This window comes from Epinephelus fuscoguttatus, linkage group LG16 (genome assembly GCF_011397635.1).
Source record: "Epinephelus fuscoguttatus linkage group LG16, E.fuscoguttatus.final_Chr_v1".
In the NCBI taxonomy this organism is placed as follows: domain Eukaryota; kingdom Metazoa; phylum Chordata; class Actinopteri; order Perciformes; family Serranidae; genus Epinephelus; species Epinephelus fuscoguttatus.
Window position 1 is genome coordinate 22,294,306 of NC_064767.1, and position 24,523 is coordinate 22,318,828.

A 24,523-nucleotide genomic window follows, 5' to 3' on the forward strand; every position below is an offset into this window, starting at 1 on the left:
GTATATGAGGGGTGCGTAATTGATTGGGGCCAGCCCAGTTGGGGGGGTGACTGCTTCGGTCTTGTCACCGGGCCGCAGTGAAAAGGCCAGTTTGTGAGCAGCAGAGCAGCAGCACAACACCAGAGAGAGCATATGGACACAATGAGAACACAAGCTCATGAATATGAGTGTGTTTGTGTGTATGTGTGTGTGACTGTAAGCATGCCTCCACCAGAACATATGGCCTGAATGAAACTTCGGCCTCATGAATAACAGAAAGAGTGGGAGAGAAAGGTTAGAGGGTCGGCTGCAAGAGAGCAGCGAAACAACGTAAGATTGGTGTTGCTGCAGAAAATTGGCGAAAAGAGGAGGTTTTTTTCCACTTTTCAAGTAGATGATTGTGTAAGAGGTCAGCAGTGTGTCACTGTGGTGGTCAGTCTCCCTGTGTGCGCCTTTGGCTGTGACGCCTGCCACTGCTTTACTTCCCCCGTTGGCGACTGTTTACTTCAAACCCTCAACTCCTTTCTAGGAGAAAAACAAAACCACCAAAACACCTCCAGCATCCCTCTCCACACCACTCCTCTGTCTGGCCTCTGTTTCTCCTCCTGAGCCCCAAGACTTCCCACACACACACACACACACACACTTAAAAATCAAATACTTTGTGAGGGAACTGATGTGCGCACCCATTTGTCAACATTATAGTAAAGAAAAACGGGGGAAAGACGGGAGAGTGGAGACGCACATCTGACCTGACAGCTCTGCTTTTCACCTCGCATGACATTACAGCGATTCCACTCACATAAGGGAAATGCTTCATGTGCGCTCACAAGAGTTAACACACTTCATATGCTGCTCTGAAGCATGGAATACTTTGATAATGTCATGATAACAGATCTGAAATGGAGAGTATTAAAGGCTTTGTTTATCCAAATTACAAACACACATATTTTATCACTCACATGTAGTGGTATCTAGCCATGGAGATTTTTGTTTTTATCCACTGAGGTTTTCAGTTGTCAGTTTCTGAGATGTCTTCTACCATGCCAATACGTTAGAGGTAAATTACATTTGTGGTGCTTAATGCATTAAACAAATCACATTTACAAAATTCATCGGTAACATGTTTTTCCAAAATCAATGGCATGGTGGTTTTGGATCAGTACTTCCCATCTTTTTTGTCTGATATAGCCCCCCTGACTCATGTTGGTTGGATGCATTTTCTGTGTCGTCAGCCTATTGGCTGGAATCACTGTTCAAGATGAGACACAGTTGTCACTGGAATTACTTTTTATGGAGGAAATACTGGAGGAAATAATGGTTGACAGCATTTTCTGCGAATTATTCAGAGTACCAGTGAAACCATGACATTATAAGCACACAGGTTTTTAAAACATGGATGCACATGCTAAAAGTATGCTACAGACTCCTTTCCCATTGGCAGTAAACCAGAGATGGCCCTGCAGCAGACGTCTTTCTGTGTATGTGGGGTTTTTCTTTTCTTTTTTTTGATGTCACTTTGACATCACAGAGAGGCCAGAAAACAGGTAAACAGTAGACAGCACTATGAGACAGCAGCACGGAGGAAAGAAAACTTAATGGTGGTTACTTTTTATCTTTCACTTTTTTTTATGCTTGAGCGCTGCTTGGGCAAAGACGGATGGTGTTTCGTGATGGCACGTCATTGCATCTTGTCAGTTAAGGGGCTAAAATTAGTACATTTACCTGGGTGTTGTGTGCCCATCGGAGCCAGAGGCGATAAATACTCCTGGTGACTACAGAGTCATTTGACCTGGGTATGAATGCTGATTAAAATCATTCCCATTACATTTAATGTAATGGGAATGAAATGGTTTTTTTGTGCAGTGGGAGATGGGCTTTAGATTTCCCTTATTGTTCATTGTTCAGGAGGTTTTTACCAGGAGCCAAATTTTCCGCAGTTGGGATGCATGATAATATTGGTCCAACATCAGTATCAGCCGATACTGGCTTAAAAATGGACTATCGGAATCAGCCAACATGCTGATAATATTGATATATCATCGCTATTTGCCAATATCAGTTTTGAATTTAAATGTCAGAATCAGCCAACGTGCTTTTTCTAATTTCTGATTAATATTACATACATTTAATAGCATGATGTTAATTCCACAACAGAAGGCACTTGATTATCTCTAAAATTAGGTAAGGAAAAAAGTGGATATATCAATATTGTTACTGGTTATTGGCCGAATTAGTATATCAGATATCGACCAAAAAATCCAATATTGTGCATCTCTAGTCCACAGAGTCTCTTCGGGGTCTCTTCCTCTCTAAAACAAATAAATGTGGTGATTTAAACCAGCAAAAACACTGAATAAAGCAGTTTCACGAAAAAAAAAGAAGAAATATTTTTCGTACACTTTTGTTATAGAAGGGCAGCTAACTATGGTGGCCCATGGGAAAATACAAAAACACAAATGGCCCTATCTACAGCCAGTGTTTGGTTTGTCTGTTCTGGGTTACTGTAGAAAAATGGCCCCCTCCCTATGTAGATATAAATGGCTCATTCTAAGGTGACGAAAACACAGTGATCCTTTTTTTTTAAGGTGAATATACACTAAAGAAAACATGCCTTTTATTTACATGCAATTTCTGCCAATATACCTCCCTAAATCCTAAACACTGGACCTTTAAAGCTCCAGAAAAAGTGAGTAAGTTGACCTTGCTATGACATTGTTTTGTCAACAAAATGATCAATGCTTTGAGCACCACAGACAGAATTCCATTCGCTTTCACTGTAATTTGAGACACAACCTCAGTTAAACTAAAACTATCTCCATGGACAGATACCAAAATATTGTGTTTGTTTTTGTAATTTGGGTGAACTGATCCTTTAAGTGAGGTGATGGGGATAAAGAGGGAAGAGGGTGAGGGAGGGGAGGTGCTGCTGTGCTCATTTGTGCCGTCTGCATTGTGAGTATGGAGGGATGGTGGCCGCCCTCTGGTCTGGTCTGTGCTGTGTGACGGGGCCATCAGAGCCGTCAGCTCTGGGGACAAAAGAAGGGAACCTCTTCTGTCACAATATGGCTCGTGGCCTTTCAACTCCCCATCTGTTTGTGTGACGCTCACTCGGGAGAGCTGACACACACGTTACAGTGACACACACACATGCACGCACGCACACACGGTACGGAGAGATCAGACGCAAACGGGGAGCGTGGCAGAAACTGGCAGCCCCGCTGATGGCCGTTTGCAGAGGCAGTGATGTAGGAGTAATGTGGGGAGAAAGCAGGACGAGCTCCTTCTGAGCTGCTGGTTAACAATCTGCGTCAATGAGGCCGGATCCACGCTAGTTATCGCTGTGCTTTTAGCCACCTTGTTGGGCTTTTTTTGCACTACCACTCTGCTGTTTGTCACCCTGTTACAGTTTCTTGCTTTTGCAGATGTTTGACACTGTGAGGTATTTAGATCTGGCTTTTGTCAACATGAGAAACCATTGTCGTCTTTTATGTGTGATATGGCTGTTAGCACCAATTCTGAACAACTATCACCCTTGCAACAAAAGTGGATTTTATCTTCCCTCATTTCTCTCCATGTGAGAAGTAGTGTTTCATTTTCCTCAGTTAATGACTCGTGAAGGGAGTTGTGGGGGTCATTGTTGAACCACAGTCCCACAGAAAGCAGCTGACAAAGACTCCAGAAACTTCTGTCCTGACAGAGATTAATTGTTCTGCTCCGATAAAAGTAAAAAAGAAAAAATCCAAAATGGAAAGACGGGATAAAAGCAATGATGATGAGCACTTTCATAGACTCCAGATACAGTACACACACACTGACACTGTTACATAGTAAAGATGAATCATGCCATTCAAAGAACAAATCAATAAATTTTACAGCGATATGGCCTCGGCTACAAGAGGCGACAATGAAACCATTTACAACGGAGCAGCTGTTTCTCCATGACAACCAGTATGATGATGAAAACATGTCAGTGGGGTTATGGGATGCCATACACAGGGTCAAGGTTAGATAAGAGAGGCCGCTCTGCTCTCTCTTGTTCTGCCGCTGTCGCACACTCGGCTGCCACACAGTGATGTCATGATTTAGGACTTGGCTGCAGTAGTCGGTAATATAGCGAACACAGCCGCAATAAAACTCAGTATGACACTTTATTTTACTATAATTATCACCTCAAAGTACAGAGTGTGGAACATGCTATTTGGAAACATGATAGAAACCCAGTCATTTTCCGGGAGTCAAAGAGAATTCTCGGGTACAGAAGAGCACAGTGCTCCTTGTGCATGAACAATGGCAGCTTTGACGAAGAGAGCTGTATCAGTAACTCATTCACCCGCTCTGTGTGTGTGTGTGTGTGTGTGTGTGTGTGTGTGTGTGTGTGTGTGTGTGTCAGTGTGCATGTAGAAAATCAGTACTGAGCTGCTGTGTTGGAGATTGTACATGTTGCTCGCTGACACGTGTTGTCTTTATGCAATGTGACAGACAGAATGCAGATGCTCAACTGTCCACACACACAGACGGTAAACACACTGAAATCTTCTGTACCATCAACCAACTCATTAAAAGCTCTTTGGTGGTTGTTAGCCACACGTCAGTCCCCCCAAATTACATATAATTACCAAATTATAGTTAGTCATCTCGTCTGTTTGTGGTACATCAGATTTTCTAGTCATGTTTTAGGTCAAAATTAAAATGAAATGTGACTGCAGCTGAGTGTCAGGCTCACCTCCTCTCCAGGCTGTGGTCTCATCAGTGATACCTGGTCGTAGCCTCTCCTGAACAGAGCCCACAGAGCATCTAGCTTCCCCTGGAGGACGCAGAAAGAAAAACAAATGATTTCACAGGGATGTTAGTATTAAATGTGGCCAAAGTTTCAAATAACGAGGTAGACAACATATGTAAAAGTAGTTTAGGTGAGCAAAAACCTCAGGCCTCAGACCATTCTGAATACTCTGTATCCAAGGTTTTTTTCTGTTTTCAAGACAAGCTGATGTTAAATCATGATGGATTTCCTTATATGCTCATCTGTCCAGACACAGTACTTACACTGCTACATGTAGCTATATGCTAACATCAAGGAAACATGTAATCTTGGATGTCGATGTTATTTTCTCCCTGATTTCGGATCATATTCCTGCTACTCAGAAGATTTTTTGATTTTTTTTATGGTAACATGCCGCTCCATTAGTCATTCCCCACCTGCAATGACTGTGCACCGCATGGATGTGTAAAGAGAACTGGATGTAGTGTTGGAGGTGGGGCCCTGTTCATTCATATAAAACTTGCTCAGTGGCCAAAAAAGTTCAACTTTCCTGATACAAGATTACCCAGATCTTCCACATCATTGGGCCCAAAGTGCGCAAGTGACTTTTGCCGGCTAAGCGGCTAACTTTTGGTTAAGCCCTCTTCTTTCGTCAGTGGGAATAAAATTACATAATTGTGCAGCTCTTCTAGACTTTTAAATTGTTACCAGACCAAATAAATCAAATTCTGATAGTGAAACAAGTCATTTTTGGGGGGTTGTGATGCTCAAAAAATGTACCCACTCATTTACAGATGTCTACAATTCAACAATTTAAGTCTATGCAAAAGTTGTAATTCCACAGTTTGGCCACTATGTATAATTGGCTTCAAAGCTTGGTGCTGTTCCTGGGGGCTTGATGCAGAGATACTGAGATACAGAAAACCTGAAAACGCTGACCAGTTAGAGCAGACTTGGTCTTTTCAGGAGGGGGGCATTAAGACAAGAAGAGACAGGTGCTCAAATGGAGCGTCTCAGACAGAGGGTGAATACAGGTGTTCCAGCACAGACAGTATGAGGAAAATTAAGAGCTTTCTGAACGTTAAAACATGTAAACATGTTCTAGTAGAAACCCAAAATACAAGTATGAACATAGAAATGAGCATAATAGGCCCACTTTAAACATACATTTAGCTTTAGGTTATGCATTAAAGACTTACCTTAATGGGTGTGTACCACCTCCTCTGCTGTGGGGGGCGGCGTGGTGGTTTTCGAGGCTTGGGCTCATATGGTTCAAATTCCTGTTCTGGCATCTTTACAACTGCATTTTTAGGTTTGTCCAGCTTCGCACCTTCCTCAGTGGACCCCTTCTCCCCCCATCGCACCTAAAAAAGCCTCATTAAAATGTATATTCTTTTGAGCATTGGAAATGCATGCGTGTGTGTATGTGTCGATACAAACCTCCATGCGTTTAATGCCACCCACTCCTCTTCCTCCATAGTAGGATGCATCCACTGTGGGCCACCTCTTCTTTGGCATCCCATCCTCATCATCTGATTCCTTAGAGTGAAAGTCAATACATGACACTGCCCAAATTCTCCCAAACATACTACCATCAGTATTAACATCAATACTATCAATACAATCATTATGAGAGAAAAAACAAGTCTTACTGGCTCTGGAGGAGGAGGTGGTGGAGGTTCCTTGATCACCTTAAAGTTGAAAAAGAAAAGTAATGAGGGAACCAAAGATATACTCAACAGATGACCACACGCTGACACACTGAAGTCTGAAGTTCAAACTTACCAAAGTGCAGCAGAGAGGCCAGAACCACCACATCAGCAGCAGAGCCAACAGCAGGAACACCACCAGCAACGATATTAGCACGATGGTGCCGTCGAACTGCACAAAAACACAGAATGATGGAATTCAGGTTAAACTGAACTACAAGATAACAAATGAGAAAAAGGTGGAAATGAAAAGCGGAAGTACTCACAGCCTCCTCTGATGACAGACACAACAGAGGAGACCTCAGAGAGGAAGAAGAGAAGAAGAAGACTGGAGGACCAGGAGAAAATAAGAAGGTTGAAAGAAAGTTTATTCAAATAAGGCAGCATGCCAGAGGGAAATATCATCATGTGTTGTGATAGTGGGGACTTTCTGAACAGGATGTACTTACACATTCAGTAGTAGTGATGTGAACGGAGCTGGTGATGTAGGAGAGGCCCTCATTCATGCTCACCTGCAGGTAGATCACCCTGCAATAACACAAACTCGTGACTGGTTTGATCTTCTGACACAGAAAAGCAACACACATCACACGCTCAAGTGCACATCTGCTTGCGTGCACACATTTGCGGTCTTGTTGCGGCTACTGTAAAAGCTTGCCCCGAGGTGTCAAACACATTCCTCCATCTATTTTGTTCAAACTCGCTGCTTTATAAGCGCACAAACATGCTGACATAGACACAAAGCCAAAGTCTTTAAAGAGGTCAGGGAGTTCTCCACCCACAGAAGGAATCTCTTCTGTTTGGATCAGACCCAGGCCTCTAATGTGGAAACCACAGACAGCTAAATGACTTCTTTTTCTGCAGGATTCAGTGCTGATATCTGCAGCTGGAGCTGCACAAAGATAGGGCAGGGCAGGGACAGGACACGGGTGAAAATGTTTAGTTTTCGGTGGGGTAGATGGCAGGATAGTGAGGGTGATGAAAACAAAGATTGAACAGCAATGAGGCAGCAAAAAGGACAGCAGAATATTTAGTTGACAAGTTATTCATAGAGCTCTTAAAGGGACAGTTCACCTCAAAATCAAAAATACATATCTTCGTCTTGTTTCGGTGTGAGTTGTTGATTGTTGGAGATATCGGCTGTAGAGATGTCTGCCTTTTCTTGAATGTAACGGAACTTAATGGCACTCAGCTTGTGGTGCTCAAAGCGCCAAAAAATGGGAAGCGTGCATCTACTGCTAGCTCACCTAGCACCACTGAGCTAGGTAATGTCACAGCTCAGTCAAGAAGGGCATGAGTAGATGCACACTTCCTTCTGCGTGGTGAAAAAGTTGGTAAAAAAGAAAATAGTTCCTACATGAAACGGCTCACAACAAGATCTGTAGATTATCTTGAGTGGTTTATGATTTCTGGAAAGAGACATTGCTGTTGAGTTTTTCAGATGTATTTTTTGGCGCTTTGAGCACCACAAGCCGAGTGCTATCTAGTTCCATTACATTCTATGGAAGGCAGACATCTCTACGGCCGCTATTTCCAACACTTGGGAACTCACACCAAAACAATCTAGCAACAAACAAACTCGCACTACAAGTATGAGTAAAAATATGTATTTTTGATTTTGGGGTGAACTGTCCCTTTAAGACATATGGTCAAAAACAAGACATCTTAGCCAAATAGGCGTTTGAGGGCTGAAATGCAGACAGCTGGACTGTAGCTATAGGTTTGGTAAAGAATAGAGAAAGGCTTCTTGTGCTGTTCTTATGGTTTGGGGGGGCAGAGACAAGGGGGGCATTGAGCTCTGGGTTTAGATCTGAGGAGGGGGCGACAAGGATTAGGTCACTGCAGGGGTAGAGAGACGGGCAGAGGAGAGGAAACAAAGTGGGGGATGGTAGGAGGAGGGCCCTTCCTGTGCTACATCCCTTCAGCACTGTCCCTCCCTTCTGAGACCCCCTCTTCACTTCCTCAATCGCCGACTCTGTTTTCACCTCCTCGCCCCCTCCTCTGTCCTCTCCATATGACTGTAGCTTGTCTTATAACTCATGCTGACACTGACTTCAGAGTAGGAAATTGGCGGTGCAGGTGCCACTCATCTTTTATTCTACTTCTTCCCTCCCTTCTCTGTCCCCCCCCTAACCCCATTTTATGGTCAGCCCTCCTTTCAGGCAGGCAGGGGACACGCTGCTATCAGCTCCTCTCTGACAGATAGATCTCAGCCCCTATCAATCATCAATCTGTCCACTATATATGTCTTTGCCCTGTGTGTGTGTGTGTGCAGGGGGGAGCTGCATCCGGAAGGTTCCCAGTCAACATAGATTTGTATGACAGCAACGCCAATGACTTCATCATATGCGACAAGGCTTGGGTGGATCAGGAGGTGAGGGTCTTTGGGGTTTGGGTGAAGAGGTGACGCTGGGAGCTGCACTACCCAAGTCCCTCATGTATAGACTTTACAACTGCAAAACAGGAAGCAGTTTACCTATAATGTGATCTGACATGAAAGGGTGGTGTTACAGGGCTGCAGCTAGTGACTGTTTTCATTACCAATTAAGTCAGGGTCTATGAAACTGTGAAAAATGTACTTTGCAATCTATACAAGTAGGCGATCCATATACTATTGGTATAATCTGTCTATTTCTTGATGTTTGCCTGATTGTATGTCAGCGAATAAAATGTGAAAATCTTATAAGTATTTTGTCTCTCTGTATTATGTTATATACAAATATCATGACTTTTTTTTTGTTTAGTTTACTTTTACTTTATTTACTGCTCACTTAATGACTGCCTCGGACAGATGGTGTGATATCAGGCTTGAACTCGGATTTTGAAAAAAATCAGTTTGACAAAAACAATCCTAGCACATGATCCACTGAGAAAGGCCATGAGACGGAGCTGAAAGCTTCACAAGACTCAAGTAAGTGGACCTTGAGCTGAGAATTTCTTTTTGTCAAGGCTTTAACTGTGTTGTCACAATGGTGCTGTTATTTTACTAAGTCTGTGTTGTTATTTTTATTTTTTGATAATGTATCTTATGTACCATGTTTTTTGTAATAAAAAAGAATTATAAAAACTTAAAGTTACAACCTCCAAGATCTCCACTTTGTTCTCTTTGGCGGCACCTATGGTGACAAGCAGTAACTGCAAGTGTGTTATTGGATCTTACTTCTCAAAAATCTAAACAGTGTCACCTGTCTTTTCCTCTGAATTTGCACTGCTATTATGTAAATTTCATTGCCTGACTGGAAAAAAACTGTTTGCCACTTCACGTACAAGTGAGTTGAAGAGCAAGTCTGTCGTATTAGCTCCACCTAACCTCTCTGGTGCACCAACCACTACTGAGTAATGGAAAATGCATCAGTATCTATGTGCCGCTTGTGATTTTCCCAGAAATGTCGCTACAGACTTTCATCCATTGGTGTAGATATTACGGGGGACACACCCCCCTCAATATTTAGAACATGTGCGTTTTTGCCCCCCAGTAAAATCATGAATTCAGCAAAGCACATAATTTGATGCAGACAAGGCATATATTGGTGCATAAAATTCCCTGGAATGCAGGAAATCACATGTTGACACTCAAATTTTCTGGTGGAGGACCCCCAAACCCCCTGATTCATATTTGACGCCCATATGTGCTTAAAATAAATGTAAGCCCCTGCTTTCATCAGGCTCACCATTGTATTACCTCATTTTGGAGATCAGTAGTGACTTAACTGACATTTTTTCAAATGAAAATCTCTTTATTACTTTAAATAACAAAACAAACTTGTGAAAACTGACCATCACAATTTTAACAGCACCCAAGAAGATGTTCTTGATTAGCTTGTTTTGTCTGTTGAAAGGTGGACTGTTTGCAGCTGTTAATATTTTAGTTTGTGTTTCAATCATTTCAATTATCAAATAGAAAACGTGATGATCTCAGGTGATGAAAGGGGGGATTTTGTTGAGAGGACCAGAAACAGCACTATTTTGGCACACAACAGTACATGACACCTGTCTAGCCTGCACAGTGGCACTCTCACTTTTCTACATATTTCCAAATCTATCTGCACGTTACTGCACCACAGTCCAGAACTCATAAGCCAGCTGTTGGCCTCCTGTCTGGGCCCTTCAGCCATTCACAACTGACTTCCTCTTTAGTAGCACTCAGGGTGTTGAGGCAGTGCTGACTCTGCTCTAATGGACTTCAGTTATATGGAAGGATGTCTACTTCAGGCACCATTGCAGTGTGTAATGATGCTCCCTGCTGTAAACGCTGTAAACAACTATTTATGGATTGTGACTGAGGTGAATTGTTGCTGTCTTTTTGTCAGTCCCCCAATACTTATCCTGTGAGGTACAATTAAAATTCCATGTGTCACGTCTGCTAAAATGTGTAAGTGAAATAATACTGTAGGTGACAGACTCTTAAATCTCCCTGTTGCCACAGTGTGAAAACTACATTTCTTCTTTCTCCATCTCTGAATAGTACTTCCCCATCAAAGCGGTACTTTTCACTGGCAGACAAGACAAGCTCAAATCACACTAGAAATTTGAGTGACAGCAACAAGACAGATGATGACTGGGAGGTGTCTGAGGCCGCAGGCCGGAGTGTATAATTATGCACAGGACTGCAGGCAGCAGGGACGGGAAGGCTAACGGGCCTCGGTCCTCTCAGAGCTCCGCTCACAGCATCGCTCTGTCTGCCCCACTAGAAACTTCTGCTCTGAATCCCCAAGAGCAAAGCTGGAAGCCCTCAGAGGAAACTTTACACTGCCCTGCCGACTCCACTCACACTTTCGCTCTCCCAAAGTGTCAGACAGAGATTGGGATACATCACACAACACGCAAATGCACAAAGACATACACACACATACACGGTTGCGAGGTCCTCTCCAGCAGGCTCTCATTAAGTCATGTTCCTGGGCTCTACTCCTGTTGTCCCCCTGTGATTGGTGTCTGGCTTCGTTAGCTGTGACAAACACTGATTGATCACAGACACTCAATGACTTTGGCCCTAATTTGTTCAAGGACAGCGGTCTTCTGTGTCCACACCAAACTTGCGTGCAGCTGGCAAATATCTGGGCTCAGAGTGTTACAGCTGAACACAGAGGGTTTGGCAACTGGAGTGATAGCTGAGAAAGAATGTGGGGGGTGAAAGAGGCAGTGAGAGCCAGAAGAGATGTGCAGCTTACCTCCCAACCTCCTCTACAACAGGAGCGGGACAGAGCAGGAAGGTATCCTCTATTCCAGCTGGTCTCTCATCTGCACAGGGAGAAACAAAATCACACTTTATATAGCAGACATTTTAACATGTTCCCTAATTCTTCTTAAATACACAAGCCAAACACAGAATCACATGATGCATTAAAGCTTGTATGTGCTTGTGTTCGTTTGCAGAACTCACCCACAGTGAGTGTATCATTCAGTTTGAAGCTGCAGAGGACCTGGTCAATATTTCTGGCATGAAGAAAACCATTGCCTCTCACCACCACCTGGAAACTCTCTGTGACAAAAACCAACAGTGAGTAGGCACCATCAGAAATGATTGGCAATATGCACACTTGTGCAAAACAACGGTAACATAAACATATTTTCAGCTGTATGAGAGAGATATAAAAGATCAAAATGGGCCTCCTAATTTGGTTTGAAGTGGGAGAAAATTTCTAGTCTGCCATTATGGTGAGTGCTGGCAGCCATTCCCTTCCTCTGATGTGCTCAACTTAAGCAGGAGAAACTTGTGCATGCCTCATTACTGCTTGTTTATATCTGTGTGCCCATGTGTGTATGTGTGGAAAGGCCATAATAAGCTCAGATGGTGCTAATGCTAAAAGTGCTGCTATTCACAAATATGTGCTGTGCAGTAGCCAGGAAGTGTGTGCGCATTTGTGTGTGTGTGTGTGTGTGTGTGCGTGTTGCTGACCTTTAGTTTCCCTCAGGCGCTGTTAAAGCGCACTGACAGAGGCTTGCCAGCATATGCTGTAGTGTCTATGTGGCTGCTACCCAGCATATGTTAGAGAGCGGGAAAAAAACACTTGCTTAAAAACATGCCTGCAGGGCTGACAACAGCACAGCACTGTCACAGTAGGTCTGACCTTACCTATGGCACCATTAACACATGTCTGTGTGCATCTGTATGCAACGTAGTGTACATACTGTATGTGTGCATGTGCATGTGTTCAGTATGTGCATGCATGAATGTGTGCATGCATGTGAATGTGGACATGTGTGTGTGTGTGTGTGTGTGGTCTCTGGCTGTCCACCGAGCTTTCCTCTAGCATTATCCAGGCTAACAGAAGTGAACGTTTGCCACACCTTTAACATTTAAAGCTCCAGCGTGAAGATCACTGGATAAAAACATCACCGGGTGTGTATGTGACAGTGTTCCCTTAAAGGTCAGACAGGCTGCTATGAAAAGCCGTAAATACAGATACACAAACAGAGGCAGAGCTGAGTGGAGAAAACAAACAGCACTTTACATTTGCCTGCACATCTCTGCGTGTTTACAGATGCTGTTAAAATGTTAGAGTGCAGATTTGTTGTTGGAGAAGATCCAGGAGGAAAAGTGGTGATCTAGCAGGCAGATGGAAGTCAAGCTCTCGCAAAACAGGGGTATATATTACACATATAATAAAGATAATAAACACAGCTGAACATGCTGCATCTTAGTTTGTACAGACAGTGCAGCCTCAAAAAGATAAAATCTTCTGTAAGTGAAATTTCTGATATTCTGCAACTGTGCACAGATGACCTCATACAACTGTGTCTATCTGTGTGTGCGCGCTTATTTACAGATGTTCAATGACTTGCAACTTGTCAGTACTGCTCATGTCATTTCCTCAGCCAGACTCAGATTCTCCATGTGTATACACACACACACACACACACAAACACACACACCACCCGATTAACCGCACATCTTATTACAGACAGCCTCATCATTTACTGTTCCCAATGCCCCGTGTCTTCTCCCTCCTCCTGCCCCAATTTTACTATAAAACACAGCTGCAACAATCAGAACAATAAATTACATCTATATAATATAATCATATAAAACTTGCATTGTATTAATTTTCACATAAACTGATGGTTTATGTGGTTTGCAGCCACAACAATGTGCAATGTAATTGGAGGTCTTAGAACTAATCATTCCTAATGCTCAGTGCCTTGGCTGCTTTAGCAGTCATCTCCCTTTCACACAATGTTACCATCAAACAGCATGAGCTGCACTGTGACAGGACGCATGTGCACACACACAAAAACACACAACTTGGAAATGGTACATGGCAGATATTATTCATATGACAACTGTCTAATTTTAAGTCTGATTATTGTCCTCTCTTTTAAAAGTAGAAAATGAAATAGAAAATTGTGTTTTTTTTCCTCAGTCATTAAGTAGTGCATTGCTTTATAACTACATGTAACCGCTTAACATTTAGCAGAGAATGGTTTTATTCATTCAAATATTAAATCCTGAGTCATCCTGAATACTTCCCGACCAAAATGTTTGCTAGAAATTACCATTGTCAATTATGATGTATCGATTTTTCCACAGATGTTTTATCCATCTAATCTTACTAATCACTGATGGGTACAAAACAACAAAATCTGAACACACTATGACACAAACACACACTAAAAGGTCAGTGCTGTCAGACACATGGTGGGCACAGACTGGTGGTGCCCTGCCGACATGTTCAACACATATGCTTCTGTTCTCTGCTCTCTGCTCTCTGCCTGCCTCCGTGGCCACATGTCCATTTACATCCACACCTGAGCGTTTGACAAGGATTAGATGTGTATGAATGTGTGCGACTATACACACGTACATGCATGTGTGTCTTGTTCACGTGGAGAAAATGGGCTACGGGCTTGTCCGAACGGCGGCTCTTCAATCACGTTAGTGCGACGGGACAGTGAAGGGCAGGGAGGGGCAAAGGAGAACGGAACAACGGGGAGGAAAGGGTCAGACGTTAATGAAAGCAGCAATCCCTGCTGTCATGTTAGATCTAAGGCCCAACTCTCACTGTCCTCTCAGTGTGTGTGTGTGTATGTGTGTGTGGGGAATCAGTGCTGTCATGTCTGATAGTGTGGCCCAACGTTCACTGTCCAGTCTGATGGCCTGTTTGCAGGCAGCTCGGTCTGGTCACTTCACATCAATGTGAGGGACATGTGTGTACATGTGCTTTTGGATGTGTGTGTTTGTGTGTGTGTATGTGCGTGTGTGTGTGTGCTGACTAAAGGACATCTTTACGTGTGTGTTGGTGTAAAGCATGTATGGTATGTGACTACATGCAGGCACAGAGAAAGACAGAGAGCAAGACTGTCACAATACCTATGCAATATGTCAGTGTGTACTTATATGTAAATGCAGGATGGATGGATGTGGGTAGATGGTTATATTCAGACCTCTAAAGGAATCATGTCCACAATCTTGATGTTCCAAATACAAGCATCCTCTTTCTAAATGCTTGCCAGTAACATTATATCACATTATACTGCAAGAATAAGCTTTGAGGCAGGGACAGACGTACCAGTTATTTCTCCACAGGACAATTTAAAGCCAACAATAAGTGTAAAACGTAAGCATTAGATGTCTAGTCTGGCTTACAGGATGTAGATTGTGGATATAAGCCTGCCATTGGCCGTTTATTTGAGAGGGGATTTACCTCCCCTTCTGCTTTCTGCATGTTACCGTTTTCAAAATCCCCATCGTGTCGCTACATGAAACTAGTCGTGCAAAGCCATACCTATTTCCAGGTGTGTGAAACATCATCCTCTGGGCTAGCAACCTACACGCTAAAATCATAGCCTGTCCAAAATAATGGATGTAGCTACCATGATGTCACCCATTGGTTTATGGACTACATAGATTTATGATAATAAATAGATACCGGATGATGACACCTTATTCAGTTCAGTGGAACTGCATGCCTGGTGCATATGCCAAAAAAAGTTTCTAGCTTTCGGGTTTACTTCCACAATATGCAGCTCACTGAATATGCGCAGTAGTGTTTTTCCCACTGGCCACGCCTGCAAGTTCCCCCTTGGGTCATAGACTTTGAGAGACATTGTGATGGTGCCACAAATTTTTAAATCGCTTTTCTCGGTTTGAGGATTGTTTAACAAATAAAACCTCATGGATCAAAAATTCATAATAGAAAGAGTCATTATTGACCTTGATTGCAGTTTGAGGTGTCCTGTTAACAGTTTTACAGACATCTCTTTTGCAATCGTAGTCTAGGGCGGAAACACTTTTTGGGCTGCAGGGGATTTTTTCACTGCAATACTGTGAGTGACCACTGGAAAAAACATGGAAGCAAAGCTGAGTGGCGTTCCTAGGGACCTGGTGGACTCCTGTTTTGAAGCCTTGAGTTCAGCATTTTGGCTGTAAACATGTTTATTTCTACTGTAAAATTTGTTATTTTAACACTGGTATCTATGGGGATTGATTCACTTTGGAGCCAGCTCCAAGTGGCCATTAGAGGAACTGCAGTTTTTGGCACTTCTGTGTTGGCTTCATTTGTCAGCCCTGGAGGTTGCTGCTTGGCTAAAATGTCTTTTAATGTTTTACGCAGCATTTTCTTTTGTGGGGATTTTCGCCATTTTAATGCCACCCCATATTCCTCCTGATATTTATATTCCAAGGGCCTCCTTTCTGCAACCTGGGCTAACCTTGTTTAAAGAAATACAAACAACACATAGTGTCGATGGGGTCAGTCTCCAGCACTGGCACACTGCAAGACAGTTCTGGCTCTGATTATTTGATGTCTAAAATAAGAGTTGTATATTATTCATACACATCATGTTACAACAAAGGCAGCACACTATACGCATCAGCCCATTACAGTTCTTGCCATTAGTTAATTAGACCAGAATCGGCTTTGGCTAAAGTGGGTCCTCAGTTTCTTAGTTCACTGACCATTAGGCTGTTCATCAATCGAATAATAAATGAGGCTGTTGCAGGATATTTGGGCACATGTCGAGTGACACACTCAGGCTCTTTCAACAGACCAGTAATTATCACATGGGTACTACTGTGAGTCTTGATTATTCCTTCCTCATATTTGTCCTTTAAAGGCAACATTTTCATTGCTCTAAAAATCCTCTCCCCTCCTCTCCATATCCTTTCCTGTCCTTCATACCCTATAATGGATGCTAATCTCCATTGGTCGCCCTGGTAGCACTGCTGCAAATGCACTCTCTTAAGTGAGTCCTAATAAGGTCATGTCAAAGCCCATCCATCCTGCTGGCTACTGCACATAACAGCTCCCTCTCTTAGCTGTAATCCTGTTTCTTACTTCCTGAAGCTGCTGTCCAGAAGCAGAAGAGCTGGACATGGAGGAAGAGGTGAGAAGGAGGACAGGGATGAAACAGCAATTTAATATATACGATGTGGCAAACTAGGCCAGAGAAGCAGCCATGCTTAAAGATTCACGGCTAATTCCTTTGACCAACATCCGTCCCCCCCTCTTCTCCTTTTTGCACACACGCTGTGCTGAAGCGGCTATGCTAATTTCCCCCGGCCGTGAATGACAATACGCTCTCTGTCACTCCGCGGTCATAAGCGTCCATGCGATTACTCAACCTCATGTTCCACTCCAGAGGCTTTAGATGACTGTCATCTGACACAATCGCACACCGTGACTGCCCCGGTCCTTAACAAGGAGGGGAAGCCCTTGCACCTCACACCTCTTACCTCCTGCACACACACTGGACGGCTCTGCTGCTAGAATCTCAATGCAGGACCTCTTGATGATCTGAGAGAAGAAAAACACAGGCAATGCACAAGGCAATTTAATAATAATATAATTGTGTTAATCTGTGCGTGTGAATGAGTGTGTATCTGTATAGATGTGGTATGTACAGTACAGTATGTGTCATACCGAGTCAATGATTCCTCTCAGAGCTTGGAAGCCTCCCCATACAGGAAACACATGCTCCATGGTGTCTGCAATAGTTGCAAGCTAGAAAAACAAACAGACACAGCAAGAAAAAAAATGTTATTTGCTTTTCTACGTATTCGCAGCATCTTCAATATCCTGCTGCGGATCCTACCTGCGTCTGATTGAACTCTTTGACCCCTACGCAGTAAACAATGGCTCCCATGGACCTTGCTCTCTGAGCCTGCAAAAACAGAACAAATAAACCAAAATGCAGTGAGCCTTAAAAGACTTTGGTCGGCTCTTGGAGGCAAATAAATCTCCCGAAAACACATCAGACCCTCTCAGTCCTCATGGTAGAAATTGTACACAGGAGCTAGATGACATGAAGCACATTAGCTCTGATGTAGCATAGCATAGTGTAGCAAAATCAGGTGCTCTTCAAGGATGGGGCAAAGATTCACTTAAAAAAAACAACTGGCCAGCTCACTCCATATCATAGGCAGGCAGTCCAAAAATGCATCCGAGGCACTCTGATGGTAGTTAAAAATCCTTTGGATAACGAACGTGTTACGACTAGTGAGTCTTCATCAGGGTGTAAAATGTATCAGAAACAGGTGTGCAATTTAAGAGCTCATGTGCTTTTCAATTTCTGCCACTTTATGTGTAGATATGTCACAATATATAACAATTTTTACTTTATTTCACTGTTGTTTCCTTTTCATTTATTTGGCATTGAACCTTTTTTTCTTGTTACTAAATATGTTCATTAATTTAAGTATACAATTATATCATTTTCATGTCTGTCAATGTGTTTTTTTTGTCTAGTAAGGCTACACCAATATATCATGTGACCTGTGTCACATGGCCCTCACATGAGCTCTTAAATTGCACACCTCTTTCCAATGCATGTTACACCCTGATGAAGACTCTAGCTCACGGATTTCAGCTATCCATGTATTAATAAAGGACTGTTAACTACAGTCAGAGTGCATTGGATGCATTTTTTGGACTGCCTGCCTGTGAGTGAGCTGGCCAGTCCATGTTTTTTTTTAATTTTATTTTTTTTTAACCAAAAATGTATTTGGCAACTAAAAAATAGATTTACCACGTGTTCAGTGTGGTACTCAAAGTTAAATCATTAAAGTAATGTAAAACGATCAATGGAGCACCAAAGAGGGTGAGTCATTAACTTCATTGCAGGTGCACCAAAAATAAACAGTGAAATTATTTAATATATGAAGGGAAACAGTTTTAAAAATTACAAATCTCACAAAGTACAGAGCACAGTAAACAAAAAGTTGCTACCTACAGTAACAAGACTCACCCCTGGGACAATGTTTGCAAGTCATTCCAGTCCTTTCTCATCAAGTGTTCACATTATTTTGTCTATCCATTTCAGACGCCCCTCTACTTTATAACCCATCTTACCTCTCGCTGAGCTGTGTCAAACTGCCACTCATTCAGCTCTCCGTCCGTCAGAGCGATGATAACGCTGGCTGTCCCTGCAGAACACAAAACTCTCTAATGTTCTCTGAAGCAACACACTAAATGTAGGCAAATGCAATCAACATATTAGACAGAGCTTACCGTGCTTCTCTTGGTATATCTGTGCATTAGCCTGCAATCACAAAGTAGTTAAATAGTCAAGATTACGAACCAGTTAAATTAACTAAAAATAAAACAAGTGTGAGAGATTACAATCATCTGCACTGGTTTGAAGTGTGCTGATATTGCCAGAAAGCCAGCTCACAAATGTCACTTTGTTCAGTGTGGTCTGGCGAGGCTCCTCACTCAGGACGTCAACATGAACCCTTCCCACACCTGATTAATCTTTGTTTTATATTTTCAAACTAAGATGTCATCTGGAAATGTTGTTAAAATTAAAACCACCAAAACATGTTGCTGACTGAATTGAAAATGAGAAATAGGCCACATGGGAGTGTGGAATCATGCTTTATCTTGCAGTGCTTCACTTAAACAATCATTCAGAAAGCTCAGCAGTTTCAAGAAGCAGCAAGTCATTCATGATCCGAGCCACTCCTCATACAGTGCTAATCTAATTGGCCCTGGTTCCAGCTGCCAGGCTCAGTTAATCCTCAGTGAATATTTTCCAGAATAAAATCTTGTAGCGAGGACTAAGCTTGTGAGATTTGGGGCTGGCTTTGCCAACGTGTTGGGTTCTCAGCCTCATCTTTACCATCTCCAGGCCTAAGTTCATAAATGTGTCTCCTCCGGGGATAACTCTTCTCAGAGCTGTTAAGCCTCCAGTGATGGCTTCCCTGTAGAGTAAACAGACAGAGTCCTTGATAAAATACACTGGAAGAAAGCTGCTCTTAGGATAAGACAAAGAAATATTTACAATGCTGAAGTTAGAAAGAGGGAGAATGATTTTAGTTGGAAAGTAATTGTGTGGCTCAGGTAGTATCCAGTCCTCAGCCAAAGTCATCCTCAGTTGACTGAATGCAATGCTTTGTGTTAGTAGGTTGCTTAAAACTGGATAAGATTTGTAAAGCAGTTAAATTCTGAGTTGTGGGAAAATATGTTAAGAGAGGTCTGGAAAACCAAAGATAGAAACAACAAGAAGGGACATGTCTGGAAGTGTAGTGCAAACCCAGACAGTGACAGTACAGGTGTGTGTCTCACCTGTTCTCCGTCAATTTCAGGATGATGTTTCCTCGTGTGGAGAAGACAATGAAGGACATTCGCAGCATGGGGCTGCAAACACACAGTTGTTTTACATTAAAACAGACAAAAACAGAAAAACACCCAAATTCTTGAATGACTAATCTGGCGAGTACCTGATAAACTTCTCTGCCAGCTGCTCCACAAAGGAGTAAATCTCTATCCAGTGATTCTTCACACTTCCAGATCTGAAAAACAACAAAAACACAACCTTATAAGGAAACAGTGGGATGTTGCCACAGATGACTAATTATCATCAGCCACAGCCAATTCAATTTAATTTAATTTAATTAAATGCAGCATTACTGAGAAACATGCCCAGAACTCACAGGGGGTTTGGGCTTATTCATTCGAAAATGTAAATGTTTTTCATTTGATAAGCTCAAAACAAAACTGACAGTGATACTACGGCGCTTTTTATCCATGCTAGAGAGCGCAATGCTGGTCTGTCAGACACTTTGGTCCAGACTAAATTATCTCAAAAACCTTTGGATGGATTGCCATGAAATTTTGTAGACATTCTCACGAGGATGAAGCCTACTGACCTATCATCTTGTTGTGACACGAGGTCAACTTTTGTGGTCCTGAGTGAAATGTTTCTTTTAGATGGATTGCCATAAAATTTCAGACATTCATGTCCGCCACAAGATGATCTGTAATAACTTTGTGGATCCTAAACTTTCATCTAGTGCCATCATCCGGTCAGAATTTTGATTTGTCCAAATACTTGGTTTATGAGACCAGTACTTTTAAAACTAATGACAGTCATTAGCTTTGACTGTACTCTTGTGTTCAGTGCTAGTTAGCTAGTGTTAGCATACTTACACCCTCATCAACAGTGTGAGTACTGGGGATGAGCCAGTACACAGTCGGTATCCATATCTGTACTCGGAATGGGCAGAGTTTAAACCAAATTTGGGTTGGGTTTAAACTGGAAATGGGTTTTTATTTTCTCAGGATTGAGCTCTAGATCCTTTTTGATCACAAGAGTAAGAGATTGAACACAGCTAATCGAACCCACGACTGCTGAGGCAAAGAAAATGCCTTTGTACCTAGAATGCCCACTCTGACCATTTAGCTACCGGGTCCCCCTGATGATACGTGTGCTTAAAAAAATGCATTATTGTTACCACATTCTTGTGTCATCCGAGTATTTAGCTCAAACCCAGAGAGTATGTTAGCATGCTGTACTTCAGTTGACATTGTACGTTTCTGCAAACCCCAGATATGTTACATTTCGATATGTTGAAACTTTACATTTCTTTGTGATTTAAATTCAAATTTCATTTTGTGACAACACCGTGGTTAATGTGGTTACAGGCTTAGTCACAAAACCCATTTGGTAAGGGGGACGGAAACGATCATGTTCAGACTCAACATACCCAGTTTGGTCACAGCTGGAAATGTCTCCGCCTCTCATTAAAAAATCCCGCTTTTGTTGGTGTATAACAGCGGTCTGCTGCTTGGCAGCCGTCCCCCCCCTAGGTGTCATGCCATCCACCACCCCCTCCTCCTTCTGATGATGACCTCAGCTCATAAAAATAAAATTTGAACGACATCATTGGTATGAAACATGTGAGTGTAACATAACTGTGGTTTGCAGAAATGTACAAAGCCAACATTTCATCCAGGAGACTGAGCTGCATAATCTATACCTTAATGAAATTTTCGAGCCCCACCTTAGCTTCAGAAAACAAATGGTAGGATTCAAAGGTAGTGTAGGTTTTGCGTGCAAGTATGTACAGACTGGATTTAATGGCCACTATATGTTTCAGGAACAACCGTGACAGTTTATCTGCTCCTCATTCGAGGACATTCCTCTGGCCACTCAGTCACATTCCATTAGTTCGGACTGTAACCTGTGAGCAGTGAAAGCTGCTGGTTAGCCTGCTAGATGCTGCTGCGTACATGACAGTGTCCTTAATGAAGCCCAATCCCAGGGGGCTGCTAATGGGGGCTAATTGCTGCTGGGCCAGAGGGTTGAGGTTAGACAGGGACAGATGTAGCAGTCCGCCTCTAGCAGGAACCATGAAGCAGGCAGCTGGCCTGTGTGTGTCCGCTTGTGTAGCCTTTAGTATTTGTGTTTATGTGATTGTGTGTGTGAGTGTGAGTGTGTGAGGGGGAACAGATGGTCCCAGTGAGCAGAGCCAGTCTAACAACAGGTTGGAGGTCTGCAGAGTGAAAAGACTGTGACATGAGCAACAGAGGGACGCAGAAGTAACACTCGGCGGGGGGTAAATGTGAGTGTGAGTGGGTGTGAGTGTCAGACTGTATGTGGTGAGTGTCCATTGAGGGAGGCAACATCGCACAGCAAAAGGCAGGGCTCTGTGTGTGTGTGTGTGTGTGTGTGTGTGTGTGTGTGTGTGTGTGTGTGTGTGTGTGATAAAGTCATAAACATAGTGAATGTCTGAGCTGGTTAGACTCACTATGGCTCTTTTGTACCTCTCATTTAACCAGTTGCTTCCTGCTCCACTTATCCTTTCCCCTGGAAGGGAGGGCCATGATAAAAGCCCTGATCCTGGAGGAGTCTCCTGGGGGAACGACTCTCCCAGTTTGAAAAAATATTTATCTCATCCTAAGAGTCACAGAGTTTACTGGCACACAACATAAGCTCAGTTTTAATCCAGTGAACAGGACAGAAGGCATCTTAAAACACTGCTAAAGTAAAACATGTTTACCAGTCCTTAAAGTGTTCTCTTCCTCAAACAGAGTGCAGCAAATGGATCCAACGCCAGTCTATATTTATATGTGAATGAATGACTGAGGAGGAGTTGACCTGAGTAGTATTATAAGCCCTCTTTGTTCAGCTAATTAATTGATCAGAAATTAATGGGTAGAAGTTTTATTGCAGTCAATCATGCAGCTTCTTAAATGTAAATATTTGCTGTCTGTATTATGTCTTTAGGTTTTGGACTTTTGTTCAGATAAAACAAAAAAAAAATGGATTCAACAATAGAAGCAAATTCAATCAGTCTCTCTGAATTTGGTGCAACCTTTCAATTTTTTTCAATCACTGCAACATTTCTACAAATTAGACCAATCATAGTAGTTTCCCCTGAGTTTCACCGATCACAGCAGCCCCACCACACACCAGAATCACTTCCTTGTTCCTGGTTGTGAAAATGTAGAAATAACCTCTCACATTTACCAACAAAAATTACTGCTAAAGACCGTGCAAGGCAATTCCCTGATGATCTGCATGAAAGCGGGGGTTTTGCATCACTTGCAACATTGTGGTGGAATACAAATAAAAATCACTGATAAACACATTTCCACTGCAAAACATCGCTGGAGAATGGCTAAAATGCACAGACAACAGACAAGCCAAATCACCAAAACAGGGGCTGTTACATCCACAGTGCTAACGTTAGTGTATAAACCACAGACTTAGAAAAATTGCCCTTAATTTAATGATTATACCAGGGGTGTCAAACGCCTGGTGGCCAGAACTGACCCGCCTGAGGGTCCAATCCAGACAACTACACTAAGAGGTGCCAGGTTTCAGAGCAAGTTCAACAATTCTGTGTCAGAGGCTTTTTCATCCTGACCAGAGTACAGTTCACTGATATAACAATGAATACTTACTGTGACCATGTTTAAAGATACTGAACATTGTGCAAAATATTGTCAATCAGCAGCTTCAGTACAAAAGAATCTGTATCAGGAAATGTATGGATAAATGCACATGTAATGACAGTGAGAAGTGAGATGTAGACTGACTGAGTGTGGAAAAACTAAGACATACTGTTGAAACTGAACTTGTTTTTCTTAAGACATCTCAGGCTGTTCATCTGTTTTATAAAGGAATGAACATCTACAGAGTGTAATTCTTTACACACACACACACACACACACACACACACACACACACACACACACACACACACACACACACACACACACAAAAAGGAAAATACTGGAGCTGATGGTACTTATTTTATTGGTCCGGCCCATCTGAGATCATATTGGGCTGTATGTGGCCATTGAACTAAAATGACTTTGACACCCTTGGATTATACACAAAAAACTGCATATATTTTTGCAATTTTCAACCTGCTCCTGTAATTTAATTGCAAAAATGCCTAACAACATAACATGCATCACATGCATTTTTTTTTTTTTTTTTTGTTTAGAAAAATGTCAGTGGAATCGGGCATAGTAGTCAGCAACAATACAAAAAAACAAACAAGAAAATCAACCACCAACTCCTGGAGGGACTGATTACCCCTTGGCTCTGTGCATTTTTCATTATTTTCTGACATTTTAAGGGAATGAAATGTTATTTAATTAATCAGGAAAATAACTGAGAGACTAGTCACTAATAAAAACATTCCCTCCAGACACTGTATGAATGAATTTAATTGCTTTTAAATACTGCAAGAGGAAAGTTCTCATTCTTAACAAATGAAAAACAAACTTCAGTCAGTTCATGTTCTGTAAACTTATCTTTGCTACTTTTATCAGAGAGCTACAGATCTAAATCACTGCCAGTGTCCATTTGTCCTCACCTTTCTACCTTCATTCCTAAC

The 24,523-nt window shown here is 42.3% G+C and overlaps 1 protein-coding gene across 1 annotated transcript in view; it reads right to left on the minus strand.

Moving 5' to 3' along the window:
• Window positions 1–24,523, minus strand: part of antxr1d (ANTXR cell adhesion molecule 1d) — a 29,794-nt gene that overhangs the window by 1,956 nt on the left and 3,315 nt on the right. The window contains exons 2-17 of the mRNA XM_049599866.1: window positions 20,111–20,182; window positions 19,956–20,027; window positions 19,510–19,591; window positions 18,900–18,930; window positions 18,741–18,814; window positions 17,485–17,553; window positions 17,313–17,393; window positions 17,126–17,186; window positions 11,834–11,932; window positions 11,622–11,691; window positions 6,900–6,978; window positions 6,527–6,622; window positions 6,394–6,432; window positions 6,182–6,280; window positions 5,941–6,105; window positions 4,706–4,786 (exon numbers count right to left, since the gene is read on the minus strand). Coding sequence (XP_049455823.1) covers window positions 4,706–4,786; window positions 5,941–6,105; window positions 6,182–6,280; window positions 6,394–6,432; window positions 6,527–6,622; window positions 6,900–6,978; window positions 11,622–11,691; window positions 11,834–11,932; window positions 17,126–17,186; window positions 17,313–17,393; window positions 17,485–17,553; window positions 18,741–18,814; window positions 18,900–18,930; window positions 19,510–19,591; window positions 19,956–20,027; window positions 20,111–20,182 — 1,270 coding nt within the window. The remainder of the gene's footprint in view (window positions 1–4,705; window positions 4,787–5,940; window positions 6,106–6,181; window positions 6,281–6,393; window positions 6,433–6,526; window positions 6,623–6,899; window positions 6,979–11,621; window positions 11,692–11,833; window positions 11,933–17,125; window positions 17,187–17,312; window positions 17,394–17,484; window positions 17,554–18,740; window positions 18,815–18,899; window positions 18,931–19,509; window positions 19,592–19,955; window positions 20,028–20,110; window positions 20,183–24,523) is intronic.